This window comes from Equus asinus, chromosome 8, assembly GCF_041296235.1.
Source record: "Equus asinus isolate D_3611 breed Donkey chromosome 8, EquAss-T2T_v2, whole genome shotgun sequence".
Taxonomy (NCBI): Eukaryota; Metazoa; Chordata; class Mammalia; order Perissodactyla; family Equidae; genus Equus; species Equus asinus.
In genome coordinates this window covers 26,370,514-26,388,932 of record NC_091797.1, presented here as the reverse complement: position 1 = coordinate 26,388,932, position 18,419 = coordinate 26,370,514, and the positions used below count along the sequence as shown (strand labels likewise).

At 40.4% G+C, this 18,419-nt stretch overlaps 1 protein-coding gene across 1 annotated transcript in view; it reads right to left on the bottom strand.

The window, feature by feature from the left end:
- The window catches only part of BTBD9 (BTB domain containing 9), a 381,549-nt gene that overhangs the window by 135,322 nt on the left and 227,808 nt on the right, over positions 1 to 18,419 (bottom strand). The window contains exon 7 of the mRNA XM_014830910.3: positions 1,755 to 1,864. Coding sequence (XP_014686396.2) covers positions 1,755 to 1,864 — 110 coding nt within the window. The remainder of the gene's footprint in view (positions 1 to 1,754; positions 1,865 to 18,419) is intronic.

Here is an 18,419-nt window from a genome sequence, read left to right as displayed (position 1 = left end):
CAATAGCATCCCTCACTACAACTGATTCTGAGTTTCATTCCTGTAATGGCCTCTCATGCTGGATAGGCTTGTTTCTTTGATAACTACAGTGTCCACAAACTTGTTCTTCCTCCAATAAGAATGGGGGGCTGATTTAAGTAGATGGTGCCTTCTCTGCAGCATGTTCAAAAATGCAGTGCACTGGGCTGAAATGAATAGTCAAACGCTACACGTCTTATGACTATGAGGTGGTTTGGTTTCTCAGATCCTTCTCAGTGAGGACTCCCCTAACTACACAATCACACACACAGTGAGGCCTACAGTCTATACAAGAGCCTAGGCAGCAGGTGACAAGGAGTGTCCTCCCCACGACCCTCCATCGTCAAAATTCCATACAGTCCACCAAATGAAAAGCCTTGATAATATCAGGCAATGCTTTAGCACTGTTAACTTTTAAATGATCTAGAGGTCACAAAAATTATTAACGTTCATATTTAACATTAAACACTACATCCACAACAAAGTTAAAACCAATTTATTTATTTTAGTTGAGTGCTGAAAGTTCTCTATACATTGGAATAATTTCTACTCCTGCTACTTTATTGATATTACTCTCCTAAATTTCCCTAAGTAAAGGATTATGTTTAGGACACAGCAGATGGCAGGAAAATTTAGACTTGTGACCATTCAAAGAATTAAGTAAATATTTGCAAGTTATACTCATCTCTCCCATTCTAATCATCATCATATTGTCAGGACATGTGTCAATATGTATGGGTCCCAGCATGGAGAGGACTTGAGAAGGAGAGGAGAAATGAGTCCCTTTGTAACGGCAAATTATTCTATTTTAGGTACACCAAAGCAGGGGAATCTTATCCCCACCCCTGCCCCCCGCCACTTGAACATACAGAGTCTCTTTTCAAAGGAAGCTGCAGTAAAGCCACAGATTTAAGGATCTAATTAGTGAAACTAAGATCTTTTCAGGAGGTGAGTAAAAACCTGTGAGCATGGGAAAAAGGAACAACCAGTCTGGATGGGAAAAACCACTCATGATATCTAGAATGTCAAGATCTAAGATGGAATGTACACAATGCCAGACTAAATATTACCTAAAACAAAATCAAAACATAACACAAAACCACCAAGCAAACAACTAAAACAAAATTAAAAATACACTTTTGAAAGATCAGTCAGGCAGTATTTCCCACACAATAACCTGACTTTCACAATAACAATTCAGTTACTCTAGTCTTACTTAAATTATATGCTGGCATTTTCTTGAGGTGAACTTGGCTAACAGGACACATATGGACTGACGTCTCTATGAAAAGAAGGTATTCTCACAGCTGAGCAGACCATTCATATCAAATCAAAGGCCAAAATACCTGCGTGGCCTTGGAAAGTATGAGCACTGGATCAATATTATATAGACTTCCTCCCTGATCTTACCCACCATTAAATATAGAAAAGCCTTTGGTAGGAAAGGCTTTGCCTGACGATCATAAGCATTCCTCACATAGCAAATCTGAATGAATCACTAAAACGTTTCCAATTCTTAACTACTAGAACAATATTTATATTCTTTTAAGTTTACTGGACTTAGTATTTTGACTACTTCTCCAAACATAAGCCCTCCCCTATGTCACTCAGCCATAAGGCACTCAAATCAACCAGAGTTCTTAGTCAAAGCTGATTAAGATGAGTTAATGGAATATCAAAATATCTGAAGACAAAATATCTAAGTATATGTACAAAAATGTAATTGTAACACTTACCTATCAGCCCCTTCTCCAGGGTGAAGGTTTTGTTTGTAAACATACATTCAAAAGCCACAATGTGAAAAATCTTGTTCACTGTGTTGTGAGTCCCAACTATTCGAATATACCTGGGGGTAAAAAGAATTTGTTGAAGAAAACAAGCTTCCATGATAAGCAGCCCAAAGACAACAGAATAAGATACAATATGCAAACATACGGTGTACCAGGGCATGGACTAAAGGAGACTTTGAACTTGACTTCAGACCCTGTACCTGCTCCTCAGGGCTAGCTCCAACTGAGCCTAGAAGAATCACAGCAAAATTAGGGAGACGCCACTTTCTGGAGAATTAAGTGGAACTCAGATTTGATTTACCTAGAAAATCAAACCAGGTACTGTTCAACTCAACCCCTGAATGTTAGTACAATTATATGTCCGTGAGACACTTACACTGGAGAATAACAAACGCCTTCTATCCTCGCCTTGTGGTTAGGAATGTGCCTGTGCACAGGTGCACAAACACACAAAAGCAAATGCTTTCCAACTCAATGAAAGATTTCATCCGGTGGAGACAGATGCATGAAATCAATGCTTTCTTCTTTAAAGGAAAAATCCACAGAAACTACTGAGAACCACTCACTTCTTGTATTTTAATATTGCTCCTAAATTCTTGTTAGGAAGTTAACCCTATATACTTACGCCAGGCCCCCACTTAACTGCTGGGAAGCCTTCTCCTGACCAGAGGAAGTGATCTGCAGTGGTGACCCAGCCTGCTCTCAGCCTCCCTCCTGACCACACGGATCTGGCATCTGCACACAGTGCAGAGTTTCACGGGGCAGGTCTTGAGCATCTCGGCCTGTTCACCCTCTGTATCTCCCTGGAGGCTTCACCTCTGACAAACGAGAATTAACCTTGGAGTGACTCGCTCCTCCCACTCTCCAAAGGGACTTGACAGTTCACAGGCTAATGAACAGACAAACTCACTCTTCTGAGTGTCACACATTCCACAGGGAATGTGCCACAAACCGTCTTACTAGAATTCAAAGGAAGAACCAGGAAAGATAACTAGATTAACCAATGACACTCTCTAAAATTATGAACTACACACTCTGAAGGATGGGGCATATTTCAATTAGGAGATGACAGACTGGGCAAAGTTTTAGTAATATCCTCCCTCTGCTATGTAAAACAACCTTCGACTCAGATGATGTAATTTTACTTCTGAGTTAATTGCTGTTCACTAATCCAGTAATTTCTTTACATTTCTCATCACTCGAGTTAACCGTATAACGTCAATGCCAATTTTAAAAATTCACATTGGGGAAGACTCTATCTGGGGTTTTCGTAACATGGGCTTTTTCTCCTGTTTCTTCAAGCCTGAATCTCATGGCATTCCCTGTGCACCTCATTTAGCCATCTGCTCCTTGACACGAGTTGGTAACTCATCTTCATAACCAATGCGAATGTTATCCCCCGGACTGGCTGTTCAGTGTGCCCATATCCACTGCAAGGGGAGACTACTCTTCCTGTGCGGAGAGTCAGGGCAACTGCCGCACTCACCAGACCCTCTGGGTAAGCAGGAGGTGGGCCCTGATCTGCTCTCGAGCCCTCAAGGCAGACAGAAGGTGCTGACTTTATTGGGTTTGGGTGGGCGGTGGGGTTCATTTAAAATAAGTTCTTAATGATCTGGGTAGAACAGATTGTGCTGGCCTTTACTGCTGGCGGTGACAATCTCTCTGGTGCTTTCTGGAACGGAAGGGGTGTGTTAAGCCTGGCACCTTGGCCTGAATCTAATTTTGTCCATTTCCTTAAAACCACAGGAACTCAACCAGCATAGCATTTTCAACCGCACATGGTCGTGACAGCCTGAGTGCTGCTGTCTGCAACCTTGGAGGGGATGGAGGGAATGTGGTTTGGCGGAATTTGATCAGATCATTTTCCTGTTCCCTAGGTCGAGACTCTTCCAAAGGAAAGACAGCTCCCCTAATACTGTACAAGGTAGAGGAGCCAGGAAGTGACTAATAGGGCCATTCCCCATTGGCAGTTCTTAAAGTTAATAGTCTGGTCTGACCCAAGGGGAGGCAGTAATGTTCCCTCCCTTTCTTTCTTTTTAAAACACTATATGGAACCAGGCTTTCCAAGTTTAGATAATAGTCATTTCCCAAATTTCACCCTGGTGCAAATATCAGGAATGAGAGAAAATATGCAAACTTCCCCTCCCTCATCCCCCAATTATAAGAAACTGAAAATAAAAAATTGTACTGGAATACATTTTACAGCCTTAATGATAGTGTTTGTGATAACAAACAAGATAATATATATGGTTGGAAAAGCACTGAGAGATGCCTCCAGATAAAAAGTTCTCTATAAATGAAGATAATGTTATCTCTGCTGCATAATCCTGAGGTCAAATTAGCAATTCACCACTGTACATCACACTTCTTGATTAGCCTGTTATATATGTAATGCTCATAACAAGTTTAATTATTCTAGTTCCACTATACTTTCTAAGTCTCCATAAAATTATAGCATAATTTATAAAAATGGCACAAAGTCCTTATTCAAATACACATTTAAAAAAATGGTAGCAAAGTCACAAGAAAGAAGTCATGCTCCTTTTCTTCAGCAAGGAGTTGTTTAGCAGAGGACTCTGTCCTTTACTAAAGATCTCGACCACAATTAGCAAATAGGCTTCAGCCAATCCCCCAACTTCAGGGACTGGAGGGGCAGCCTGGAGCTCTACATTAAGAACTCAGAGGCCGTGTCCAGCTCAGGGGAAGGTGTGCCCTGATCCATGAGCAATGCCTAGAAGGGAGAGGGAGGCAGCACAGGGACCATCCTTGATCATGAGCAGATTTCCTTAATGAGGCTCACAATGGAGCATTACCCACGAGGAAGAGAAGTTATTACTACTCAAGCTATTGAAAATCCAAGGGATGGGGATGGGAAAGAGTCCTTTCTCTCTTTTTACACTTTTTTTTGAAAAACAAAGCAAAACTTATTTCTGGGTCATAACACCTAAACCAGAGAAGTCGATACCACATTTTCTCTGTCACAAAAGATTTTGAATAAGAGGTAAAGCTTGAGATTAATTTTTTTTTCCTTTCAGCATCATCTCTCCAATGCCCAGCCAGACTCTGATTTAACCTGATAATAAGGGCAGTGGCAGCTAGTGACTTCATCAGTGTGCAGAGAGGAGCACTCCTGAAAAATAGAACAGCTCTCCTTTGTTCTCTCTGAAGTCCTCAACAGCAGCTCAGGCAGCTGGAAGATAATTAAAACTTCAACAGTGCCGAGGAAGGCAGATATGCAACAGATTGGCCGTTTCTGATGAGGATGAATGCTGTCCACATGAGCCCTAGCCTAACTGTTTCCAGTACCCTCCTCCTTCTCTATGTTAGCTGTCTTCTAGTTACTGACAAAGGCTGGATCCTGAACACAGTTCAGAATAGGATGTTTCAATGCAGAAGTTTCTAGGAGCTATAATACTCTGGGTGAAAAGAAATTGTCTTCTTTAATAAAATGAAACCTAAAACCCTTCAAGGATAGCACTCTAAAATTGAAAGGCACTATAGAGTTTTGAAAAACGTGCTTTAGAGTCCAACAGAACCAGGTTTTCAGCCCAGCCCCATCACTTAATTAACTCTGTCACTTTGGGGAAAAAAAATGCTTTAAACCTTTTTGAACCTTAGTTTCCTTCTCTATAAAATGAGGTCAATAACACAGACCTTATAGGATATTTAAATGAGATAAGTATTAAAAGTGTCTAATGCAGTGCTTGGCAGAGTAGGATATCATTAAACAGAAATTCTGTTGTAAGAGTAAGCTGTTGGATGCAGAATTTCTTGGTTTGGATTTTAGAACGCTGGTTATCTGAGAGAGCATTCCTAACTGTGGATGCTAAAATGGTGCCTCCATGACGAGGCAGGCTAAGGGCAGGTTTCAAGAACACAGGCAAGGTCTTGCCCTACTTCTTAGGACACCACACTGGGCCACAACAAGCGACTTGTTCCAAATCCAAATGCAGATTACCTGGTTCAATGGTATGTCCTGCTTTAAGCCCCCAGTCTTTAGAAAAGTCAATTTAAAATGTTCTTGACCTGATTCAGCTATGCATGAGGAAGCAAGGGAAGAATCTTTTGCCCATATTGAGTCCAGCTACCCATACTCACAGAATGGGGTCCAGCCACCCACACCCACAGAATGGGGTATTCAATGCTATACTGAACCAAGCGTGCAGAGGGAATAAGAGGGGTAAATCATTACTAACACAGCACAACCCAGTGCTACCAAAATAGACAGTGATTCCAACATCAGAGATAAATATTGAAGTGTTGTTTTGTATTTGGGGGAAATGTGAAAAGAAACAGCAAAGTTTCTTTTTTGTGTAAACTTTGGAAGTTTGAAGTTTGAATTTATTAAAAAAAAACCCTCAAACCAGCATTTCCTTACAAAGAGATATCACAATACTGAGAAATACAGAGAAATTTTGCTGTGGAGATTTCATTGCATTCCCTGTGTCTTCTGGGAATAGAACTGCAAATTCTTATTTTTAACCTATCTTTCCATCATTTTTTGTCACAATGCTACCAGATTTAACTTCTAAGTCACGTACAATACATCTTTAACAAACTAAAGAAAATAGAGAAAAATAGCAACTCGTACATTCCCACCTTAAACCCCCTGGCATTCTCTAGTCTTTAGTTCAGGTGGACCACAAGGCTAATTGTGGTTGTAGTTAATTCTCATCCTTTGCCTCTAGTTAGGTGATCACCTAACTTCTGTACTGAGCAAGTACTACTACAAGGTAAAATTGAATTCAGTAAGAAATATTTAAACACGCTCTTGAGGGATCAACTAAAGCCAAATCCATCAGAATTTTATTCTCTGGTAAACAAAGTTTATTTTCAAATTGAACTTCATATTCTTGGGTTAAATAAAGACTCTTGAGAAAACCAGAGTTAGCTTACGACTTGTCCAGAACAAGGGATGCTCAACATTTTGGCTCTTCCTCTGAGGTGGCCACAGAGAACTCTGAGGAGAAAAACCGTTCTTTGCTGTGGCCAGAGGCAGTCACCTGACAAGACCTTTAGCTGCAGCATTTGCTACAGACTTGGGACCATGTGGGGTTTGGATTCCCCATTTCCAACATTTCCTATTTGACCTTTCCTTTCAAGGAGATCCTAAGAAAGTACATAAATAATTCCCTAACCCAAGAAGCAGGTAATGTCTGCAAGCTTCCCAGGCTGATATTTTCTTCTAGTTCTGGGTACAATGTTAGTGCTCTTATAATCAAACCACAGACTGGAGAGGGAAGTGACTTCAGGTCTTGTTGCTAAGGCAGCAAGTGGAAAACAGTTTACTGCCAGAATGACAAAAAGCTTCTAGAAAAAGCATGTTGCAACAGAAAAGATTTGTTACTCTTAGAAAACCTTCCCTCTGGCTGATCTGTGGAGCTATAGATTCTCCTCTACTGACTTCAGCAAAGGGCCCCTGCAGCATTTGCTTATTTGGGAGAAGAAGAATTATTGAAAGGTTAAACACTGTGTGTCCAGAGTTAGCCTAAGCAGAGGCTACGTCTGAGAGAGCAGCGCTGATGTGGTCTGACCACTAGTCCTGCAAAAGGAGCAACCAGATTCCAGCATCTTCACTATTCAACCTGAAGTGCAAATGAAACAAGAAGGCATCTTGTTTTTCAGAGAAAATTGATGCTATATTGACCCAAGTGTGCAGAGGGGATAAGATGGGTAAATAATTACTAACATATCATAACCCAGTGCTACCAAAATAGACAGTCATTCCAATATCAGAGATAAATATTTAAGTGTTGTTTTTTATTTGGGGGAAATGTGAATTTTGAACAGTAGGTTTTTATCCTCACATTTAATACGCAGAACTTAAAACTTGCCATAATGATAAACCTTCAACTTATGAAACTGTATTTGGAATTAATATCCCAAATAGAACTTAATTATAATATTCATCTAAATCATATGAAAATGATATGATACGTAAAATTTAATTCAACAGCCCTTGTAGGTATACTGGGTAAATCTGCTATTAATCAAGATTTAATAAACACCTACTAGGCACAAGAAACTGTGCTAAACACTGTGAGGATTGGAGCAGAGAGACAGGACGCAAACCTTCATCTGGGGAAGTTTATAGTGTAGTTTAGAAGGCAAGATTAAAACTCATCAAACTGTATGACTTTTGACAGAACTAAGTCAAAAGAAAGAAAAACCTAAGTTCTACTCAGAGCTTCACAATGCATTAGATACAAAATTTGGGGCAAGTTCCTTAATTTCTGTCAGTCTCAGCTCCGCATTGGTAGTAATGGTGAGGAGAAGGATGTAAGAGCTTCTTACCTATTCACACATGGTAGCCTAACCTTAGAATGCCAAATTTAGCAACAAGAACTTTAAAGTCCTCCCTGTGAACTACTCGTGCTTCAAAGATCAAAACAAAATAAACATGGCTGAAAGAAAGATAATTCCCTCCGCCACACACAGACATACCATCACTGATTTACCCAACAAATATTAACTGAGTATTTATGTACTATGTGACAGCTACTCTTGCCGGGTGCCACGATATGGGATTGAACAATACAGATAAAATCTCTTCCCCGTGGAATTTACATCTCAGGTCAGGAGACAGACAACAAACAAAAAAATCAAGTAATTATCCACAGGTTGGTAAGCGATGTGCTTAGCACAGAACTTTATTGACAAACTTGCTAAATTGGAAGGATAAACAGTTATAAAACCTCTCCCTGCAGGAAGAAAGAAGGGTCAAATGGGAAGGCACAAGTAGCTCTCTGCCTGAGAACATGGATACAGCGTAAATGAGTCTGCAGTACAGACACAGTACACCTATGACAGACAGCTAGCAGGACACAGGCAAAAATCTAACTGAATAGGCTTCTTAGGATCTGGAAAGAGGAACTGATTTGAATTTTATGGGAAGAAATGCCTTATTTATTTCATGGTTTATTTTTCTTTTTATCTTTGCTTTTTTTTTCAGATTGTGATTTTCAAGATATTAATAGAGAGACAAAAGTGGGAAGCGGAGGACACAAAATGAAAAACGAATACGGGAAAGAGGGAAGGAGGGAAAAAGGGAGAAAGAGAGAAAGGGCTAAAGGGATGGGCAGGGGAGAGGGAGAGAGCAAGCATGAACACAAATAAACCAATCCCTTCTGTCTCTGTTACGCGCTAATGTGAACAAATCCCCACGTGGGAATACTGTTAACCAGTTTTATTACTCAATAAAACATCTGAACCCAACACAAAGAATATTTTAAGAAATAGAACTAAATTAGAAAAAGTTCAACATTTGCATTTTTTCATTAACTTTTCCCCTAGCCCAAGATGCTGGGGGCGGGGGAGAAAATTTCACTAGTTTTGTCTTTAAAATGGCTGCATTATCTTTCTCAGTTTATCCAATAGGCTGTGCATTTCGACGAATGTAGACAAATGAGTCTAATGGAATTGGGCACTAGAGAAAAGGCAGAAGAAAATTAAATTTGTTAGTTTCCCTATGAATCTGTAAGAACTCATTTGGTGACTATGACCTGTGGCAAGCCTGCTTTAGGATCATGGTAGGTAAGGAAAATCTCTCTTTTCTTTAACCTAAGACTATGGTGAGTATATGCCATTTATTGTAACTCAAAATTTTAAGGGCTGGAGGAGCATCCCCTCCCTTTCCCTTTTAAAGTAGAAAGTTAAATAGACAGGAAGAGAGGCAAACAGAAGGTGAAAGAATTTGCCTCTCTCTAAAGAAAAATCTAAGAATCCTTCTAAGAATGTAAACACTTGCTACAGTGAGAAATAAGACAGGAACTGCCCAGGATGGTTAGAATAACAGAAGGGAAAACTTAGCGTCAAAGTCAAAGTAGTAATAGAGAGAGCATAGGCAGTAAGGAAATCACAAATCTTCACTCCAGACCCCTGAGACACGAGCCCTGGAAGTAAAATAAAAGCCACCAACTTCTGAACACATCCCACATGCTGGCCTTTGCATACAGTACTTCCTTTCACGGAAAACCCATACCCCACACCCTCATACAATCAGGCTGGAGATTTCAAAGCTCAACAAAACATACATCCCTCAAAGTCTCTGTATTCTTTATAAGCTATGTAAAGAAACCTGTGTTCCAGGTAATAATAATAGCTCCTCAGAGAACCAAATGAAATGTATTCGGGGAAAACAAACCCAACCCATAAAAGCCCCACATTTGCCCCTTCTATCCCCAGACTAAAGCTTCCATGCTCACAGAAAATCTCAGGGACCCCCCTTTGCCCTTTGGGAAGTTCTAGACCTTAACCTAGAGAATGGATCAGAAAAAAAAAGATCCAGAGATTTACTTAGCACATAACACAAGCATAGGTATAACTACGTACAAAGCTACCAACCAGAGGCAAAATAATACTACCGAAAACTTGAGGAGAATGCTCATCACCAGCAACCCAGGAAATGCACACAATAAGAGGAGAGAGAAAAAGAGAAGTATTTTTGTCCTGGGTGCCAAAACGGGTAAGGATATGGATAATGGACCATCTCAGAGATTGTTAAAGCTCGAAGTGCGTGACTGATGTCACTGTAGAAGCCCGTACTCCAGCTTCCAAACAGCATGCAGGAATACTAATTTCAGCACTACAGGTATAAGAGATCTTGCTGCTAAAACCTGTCAATGTGTTAGACCTTTAACACGAGCAAGAGAAAAAAGAAAACAGCAGGATGCTCCACGTGGTGCTATTTGGCGGTCTCGAGAGTCTGCAGCTTACAGTAGGGGCTGAGCAAACAGGGGACAGCTTCAACCCGAACGGTCTGTCCAATCTTTTTCAAAGACATTTCCCCACACTCACACCTTCTGTGTTGGGAGTCCTACGCACTGCTGAAGTTCAATTTTGAAGCCTGTTCCCAATCCATATTTCTGCTGGATTAGCAAGCAGGTTGGGAGGTGTAGTAGTTTGGCAAGGATTTTTTTTTCCCTCCTGAAAGCTTCTTGAGAGTTCAACCATTCATGACCTAGACTTCACTGGTACAGCATTAGTGCTAAGCCAGTGATCAGAAAGAAAATGTCAATCCTTACACTTGTTTCAGAAATTCAAGGAAAGAAAAACCTATGAGAGGAATGTATATAAAGTAAAATGAATACTTCGTAAGAGAGGATTTATTTTTTAATAAACAAGAAGATTCTATTATATTACTAATAGTCACCGCTACTGCTGTGGTGTTTGGACTCCTTATTAACATAAAAAGAAAACCTGGCTTGACTATTTCTTTTTCTTCACTTACATTTTTAAAATAAAGCTTACACGTACAAAGTTTAAAAAGTCAATGGCCTATAAGGTTTATTGTGAAAAAGACTCCCCCCATGCTCCATTTCCTCCCCTCCCCAGAGGCAACAATTTTAACCTGTTTTAGTGGATTATTTTAGGATTAATTTCACATCTGTAATTATCATGCTTTTAATCCTACTTCTTGATTTTTTGGTTTTAGGCTTTATTTCCCAATCTACTATGACAGAAGACAAGTATTTAGCTCTCCCCTCTGCACATGCACCCTTTCCCATCCCCCTAAATTTAGACTGTATTGTAACCTTGGTTGAATCAATATCCAGTGTGTACATTATAATTATGCAATTATTCATAACTGATATATGGAGTACTTTCCTTTCCTGCACAATTTTTTTCCCTATGAGTTAAAAATAGTCTTGATTTTTATTTTGCTTAGTTTTGTAGGTGCTCAACACTACTTCACCTCCTCTCTCTCAACTCTCCCTTACTTGAATTAAAGCTCCTCTTAAAACATTCTGACACATTGGGTTTTTCTAGCAAGCTTCTTCTGGAGAAAGTCTTCCCAGGCCTCTGGTGGTTTAATCAAGTCTGGTTGCCCTCCTAAGTCTGATGTAAGCTGTCATCCTGGGATCTGTCTTCACCATCATTCTGTGGATTCCTTTCATCTCTCCAGTGCTAAATTGCCCCTATCCTGAATCTCATGCTGTCTTCTTTCTTGGTCTTTGGTGGAGAGCACCTCCCAATACCTCCCTGAGAAATGAATCTATTAGGTAAAATTTTGAGGCTTTGTCTGAACATATCTTTAGTCTACCTCCATATTTGGTAGTTTGGCTAGGTATAGAATTTTAAGTTGAAAATAGTTTTCCTTCAGAACTTTGAAGGATTAGAACTTATTCTACTGCCTGTCAAGCTTCTGGTTTTGCTATTAACAAGTCATTATGATATCTGACCTGGTGTCTCTCTCTCTTTTTCTTCTCTTTTTAAAAGACAATGTCCTGCTCTGGAACCATGTAAATTTTCTCTACATCCCTGGTATTCTGACATCTCATGATGATGTGCCTTGGGGTGGGTTTATTTTCTTCCACTGGGCTGGGCACTCAGAGACCCTTACTATCTGGAAACCCATGTACTTCAGTTTTGGTAAGTTTTTTGGAATTATTGTTACTGACTTCTTCCCCTGGATTTTTTCCAGTCTCTCTTTATGAAACTCTTAGGTTGAACAGTGGACCTCTTTATCTTTACCAGCTTTTATACTTTCTCTATGTGCCTCTTTCTGTAATTTTGTTCTACTTTCTGGGAGAGTTCCTCAACTTATCATCTGTGCTATCTACTGAGTTTTTCATTTCTGCTTTAATATTTTAAATTTACAAATGTATTTCTTATTTTCTGAATGTTCCTTTTTAATGGCATCTTCTTGGTCTAAGATTCCCATATTTACTTTAATCTCTCGGAAGATAGCAATGATTTTTTTTTTTAAGTTTTATTCTCCCTATACAGTTTTTCCCCCTGTTTGTTTTGATCTTTATGTCTCATACTAGTTTGCTCAGATATCTGGTTGTCAGGAAGGAACCTAGACATACAACAGGAAATACTGAGAATAAAGTTGCCTGAATGGGCCAACTGTCAGGAAAACCCCCTTTTCAGATTCTTGAGCTCTTCCCTCTTACGCTGGTCAGATTACCTAGGAAGACGTTTCTAATCCTCTGCATAGAAGATATGGCCCTGACTCTCAGAGTTGCACAAGCTAAGTGGTAAAACAGGGCAGGGGTATTTGTTGGGGGGGGGGGGGGCGGCGAGGGGGAGCGGCTATTACTGAGAGATGGCATCTTGGCATATGACCACTTAATCTTCCTACGTGTGACCTTTCCCCACTGTGCATGCCATCTTTCTGGGTTAGAGACCCTCTGTTTTACCCTCATCAAAGAATAAATTTCCAAAGTCAGACAGAGAAAGGCAAACATTGTATGACCTCACTTATATGTGGAATCTAAAAAAGCCTAACTCAGAGAAATGGATGGAATGGTGTTGCTGGGGGCTGGGAGGGGGGAGCAATGAGGAGATGTTGGTCAATAGGTACAAACTTTCAGTTATAAGATGAATAAGTTTTGGGGATCTAATGTATAGCATAGTGACTATAGCTAACAAACTGTATTATGTACTTGAAGGTTGCTAAGAAGAGTAGATCTTAAATGTTCTCATCACACACAAAGAAAGGTACTTGTATGAGGTGGTGATGATGAAGGTGTTAACTAACCTTATTGTAGTAATCATTTCACAATATATAAGTGTATCAAATCATCATGTTACACATCACCATGTTAAACTTACACAGTGTTACACATCAATTATATCTCAACAAGGCTAGAAAAAAAAGAATAAATTACCAGTTTTCCATCAGAGTGGGGAAGAAGCAGTCAAAGTTTTGTGAAATGGGAGAGACAATCTAGAGCTCTTAACTGTTTCATAAACACACAGTTAGCCAATCCTCTTCATTTTAGCCCTTTCTGACTGACCGCATTCACTGCAACTTCAAAGGTACTTGGTGCCTCTAATTCCTAAGTCTTTGAGGATTCAGTGGCTTAGGGCTCAGTTTTCTTGAGCCTGTTAAATCATTTACCACTTCATCTGTTTCACAGCTTCCTCTTCCATGTTTTCACCTCCTCTTCACATTTTATTTATCCTTGTAGATATCCTTTGGTATTAAGGTATCTTAATACCAAAAAAAAAAAAATCCCTTTACTGTCATATTACTGGGGTTTTGTTCCAAAGGGCATGAGAATCAATATGTGTTCATTCTGCCATCATTACCTGAAACCTTAACTATTTTTCACAAGAGTATGTCCATGCTTGTGGTTATTCCTATAAGGATAAAGGTTCAATCAAGGATCTTTGCTGGACTTACTCACTGAGTCTGAGATCTTGGGTCTTCCAAGCTGCTGTGGCCACAAGGGCACAACTTCTAAAACTATCTGGTACTTAGGACAATAATACAGGAGATAATAACCATTCCTCTTCATTTCCTTCCCTGTCCTGAGCCTGAGGGCTACAACTCTATTCCTTCTTGTCTTGAAATAACATTTTCACCTTGTTGCTGTTCCTCCAATCCCCCTTCCTTGTCCTATTCCTTTTACCAGGTCTTCAAATGGTTGTCTCAGATTATTTAGCTATTTTATCTTCCGGACTGTTTTTTCACTAATTAAATGTCCAAACAGGGATATGTCCAGACAGTCCCATAAATTATCACCATTCTGCAGAAAGATTCAAATCATTGAGTGCTTTTGTTAGCCACAGTCTCCCTCCCTCTAAAAGTGTGTGTGTGTGTGTGTGTGGGGGGGTGTTAATTCCCACTGAGTAAAAATAAAATAATTCAGCTCATCCTCACAGTGAAGCAGCTGCACAGACAGCACTGGCTGCTCTGTTTATCTTGATAACTGTGGAAAAACACCATCTCCTCCCCTTCCCGCTCTCTCCAGAACAATCACCACGCTCCACGTGCAGATGGGGTGATTTAGACTCTCTGGAGCAGAGACAGGCTTGTCTGGTGTTCTTCCTGCACATTCGCACTGCACCCTTCCTTTGCTGCTGTCAGCGCGACCCAGTTGGTTCAGAAAACAGCTGCTGCAGGGGACCTGATAGATTCAGCTGCGGTCGCATGGAGGGTTCCTAATGTCCCCAGCTCAGCCAGCTGCATCTAAGCAGAGGCACGGGAAGTGAGTGCCAAAGCAGGAGAAAGTACATACTGTATATCCTCTTTAATCCGTGGAGTTATTGCAGCAGCAGCAAAAGGCGAGGGGGAGGAAGAACAAAGAAATGCCTCACAGGCCTGGGGCGCAGAGCAGCCAAGGGTTCTAAATCAGACAAGTGGAGAGCAAGATGCAGGCGGAGTAGGAAGAAAGCTTTCAACAAGGGTCCATTCAATTTTACTGCTTACTCCAGAGAGTCCAAGAAAATTCTCAAGTTTTTGTTTTTCATTCAATGAATCAGACAGGATTTGAGGACAATAGGAAATGATTTCCAACTGATTGTGAACTTTTTGTTAAGCTAAGGAAAGCACAGAGAATGACAAACCATCCGGGTTTGCCCAGGACTGTGCTGGTTTTAGTACTGAAAGTTTCACAGCCCAGGAAACAGCTCCGTCTTGGGCAAGCCAGGATAGATGTTCACTCTACACCACCAACAGCTATTTCCCCTTCTGGGGCTTATGTGAAGCTGGGCTGCATTCACATTCCGCTCAGCATCTTCCTTATCTTTCAGGGCTGCTCCTGCCACACAAACACTCTTCAGCCTATATCACGCACAGTCTAACAGACAAGGGCATCAAAAGGCCATTGTGTGCTTGACTCTCAGTGGAAACGGGAACCGTGTCATTCAGAGTTCTCTCAGCTTTCTTTCTGGAGTCCCTGTCTGAAGCACAAGCCTCCCAGACCACACAACTGAATCAAAACAATCACGGCAGAAACTGAAAACGCAGCTCCTCTCAGTGCCTGGAGAAACAGCACATCCCTCAATAACTTCAAAACGCCGAACTCTGGAAAGAAGGAAGCCAGAGAAAACTCAATTACGCAGTGGCTGATAATTCAGCATGTGGATCACTAAGGCTTTCTTCTCTGCTCTCTTCTTCCTCTGGCCCTACTCATTAGGCCACTTCACTGCTCATTAGCAGGGAGAAGGAGGAAGGAAAGGAGGGGAAAGTCAAACTAGCCGATTTTTCTATTTATGAGCAAGTTTCCTAGGGAGGGTGTTCAAACTATTGGCTCAAGAGATTCTTTACTGGGGAGAGAGGACTGGGGATTGGGGGTTGGGCATTATCTGTTGATTTTTTTCTTTTGGAGGAAGATTAGCTCTGAGCTAACATCTGTGCCCATCTTCCTCTACTTTATATGTGGGACGCCTACCACAGCATGGCTTGACAAGCGGTGCCATGCCCGCACCCGGGATCCGAACCCGCGAACCCTGGGCTGCCGAAGTGGAACGTGCGCACTTAACCGCTGCACCACCCGGCTGGCCCCATGGGCACTGTTGATTTTAATCATCTGGTCCCCCTTAATTCCCAAATAGAAAGAATTGTTGCTCTTCTGTTTTCATTGAAGGGCTAGGAACAGTATAAATGTTAGACAAAAAGAAAAAAAGATTAGTTAAATGCCACAAGATCCCATCTTTTAACAAAAGTCCTTCGACAAACACCAGAGACAACTGATAACGGTGTCACTTTACAAAATAAATATAACTGGATCATTCTACATTGTACTTTAAAAACTTCACAGCCTAAATTAAAGAAGTCCCCCCAGTTCAGATTAAGTGTGAAATACCAAGTTGAGAAAGATATCAGAAGAGCAATTCAGTTTTGGCTTAGTCACGTAACTATATGTATGCTGAGCACTATTAGGCAGTAGATATGGAAACAAACATGAGTAAGTCAATTCCTAAAAGGCCTACTGTTTTAACACAGGCAGGTAATTACAAGATATATTAATACATGTTATTATACAAATTCTACACAAAATAGCAGAGTAGCACTAGGAAGGGCACCTAAGTCAGACTGGGAAGAGAAGGTTTCCCAGTGATCACTGACTACTTAAAAAATGAGAGGCTGATGTCAGGAAAAAATGTACGGGGAAGGAAAATTACTTTGGGGTTAACGCTCCTCTGGATTACGGGACTGCGGCTCCACTTTTTCAGTGTACCTCCACTTATTTTTCTGGCTCCATTACTAGCTATTTCTATCATATGCCTTGTTTGAATCACGGGTCATTCCTCAATTTACCTCAGGTGTCCATGCTTTCCCCATGTGGTTTCTGCTCCTGGGCATACCCTTCTCTCCTTACGCTATTAGTGAACCCTTATTTCTCCTGGAAAGCCCAGCTCAAATGGCACACACTTTGTGCAGTCTCTCCTGAGTCCAATTTATCCCAAAGCATTAATTGCTCCCTCATCAGTGCTCACATGACCTCTCTTACAGCATGTCTCACACTGTGTGACAGTTAAGTGTCCACTTTTCGGCCTCCTCTACACTAGACTCTGATCCTTCTGAAAACACAGACCTTTCCTTATTCATTTTCTTTTTCAAAGCACCCAGTACACTGACCAAACGACTGCACAGAATGCTCTCAAATGTTTGCTAAATGAATGAATCAATGTGGATAAAGAAAAGGTAATCATTATAAGAACTGCATTTAAGAATGTAAGAATTTTAAAAGATTATTAAAATTCATCAAAGCAAGTAATATTTATGTGAAATTACTTCTTACTCCCAAAGAGCAAAGGACAAAGAATTTTCCAGTGGTATTATAGAGTATGAAACTATATGCTTATGTTTTGGTATAAGTAAGTCTCAATTAGACAGTATTTCTTTTTTCAAAACTTCTTTTTATAAGGTAGCCATGTACTGGTGGGACAGGGCACAGTTGGAGGAATAAAGTGGCAGGATTTGATGAGTACAGCAGAAGAAAGGAAAAATACCAGTAAGGCTTCTAAGTTACAACCGTCAGCAGGTTGGAGAATTGTTATAAATATAATAGAATTAAATAACCATGGTCTGATGGCAGAGTTGCTCAAATATCATCACAGAGGAGAGAGAAAAATTTCTCTCTAGAAAGATGATGATATTGAAATCCGGCTTTCACTCATGGGAGTGTCAGTAATAGGAGAGAGTGGCCTGGAAATGACAGAACTGAATGATTTAAGAGAAGACGATAAAGGTAAAATCAAAAAAATCAAAACTATCCAGATTATTGTTATGAGAAGGTGTATACTGCCTACTTCTACGGGATTCAAGAACATCTACATTTTAAAAAGTTACTCTGAAATCTGCATGTAATGCACTCCAATTCTATTGGCAGGATTATGCTTATCATGAATACTCTGGGCAAATATAACTGGGAAAAACAGAAAGGAAGGACATACAATGATTTATGTAATCATACAAGTACAAAGAGAAGAATATAAAATGGCTTGAGAGGTATATTACTAAGAGTAATGGGAAGAAATTAAGAAAATGGTGAAATTAGGTTGCATATCAGGCATTCTCTCAGCACGATTTTTATTGCAGTATGAAAGCATCTTCTGGAATAACAATGCTAATTTTAAATGCCCTCTTAATAAAATGCTCAGGTTGCTAGAGCCTCTGAGGCAGCAGTTAAAACCTTGTGAGCTCTGCCACTCCTTTCTCAGGTCTACCACAGGGAATAAGGCCTTGTGAATCCTGGAAATTCTGGGGTTACACTGGCCAGGTAAAAGATGGAGGGCCCATCACTCAAATCATTTAAAATTGGACACAACATTAGAGAAAATGCAATGGAGCTGAGTGGGTTGAACTAGAGAACCTAATGTAGCATTAAAAAAAAAATCACATTCATTGGTGCCAAGGGACATTTGGAGGAC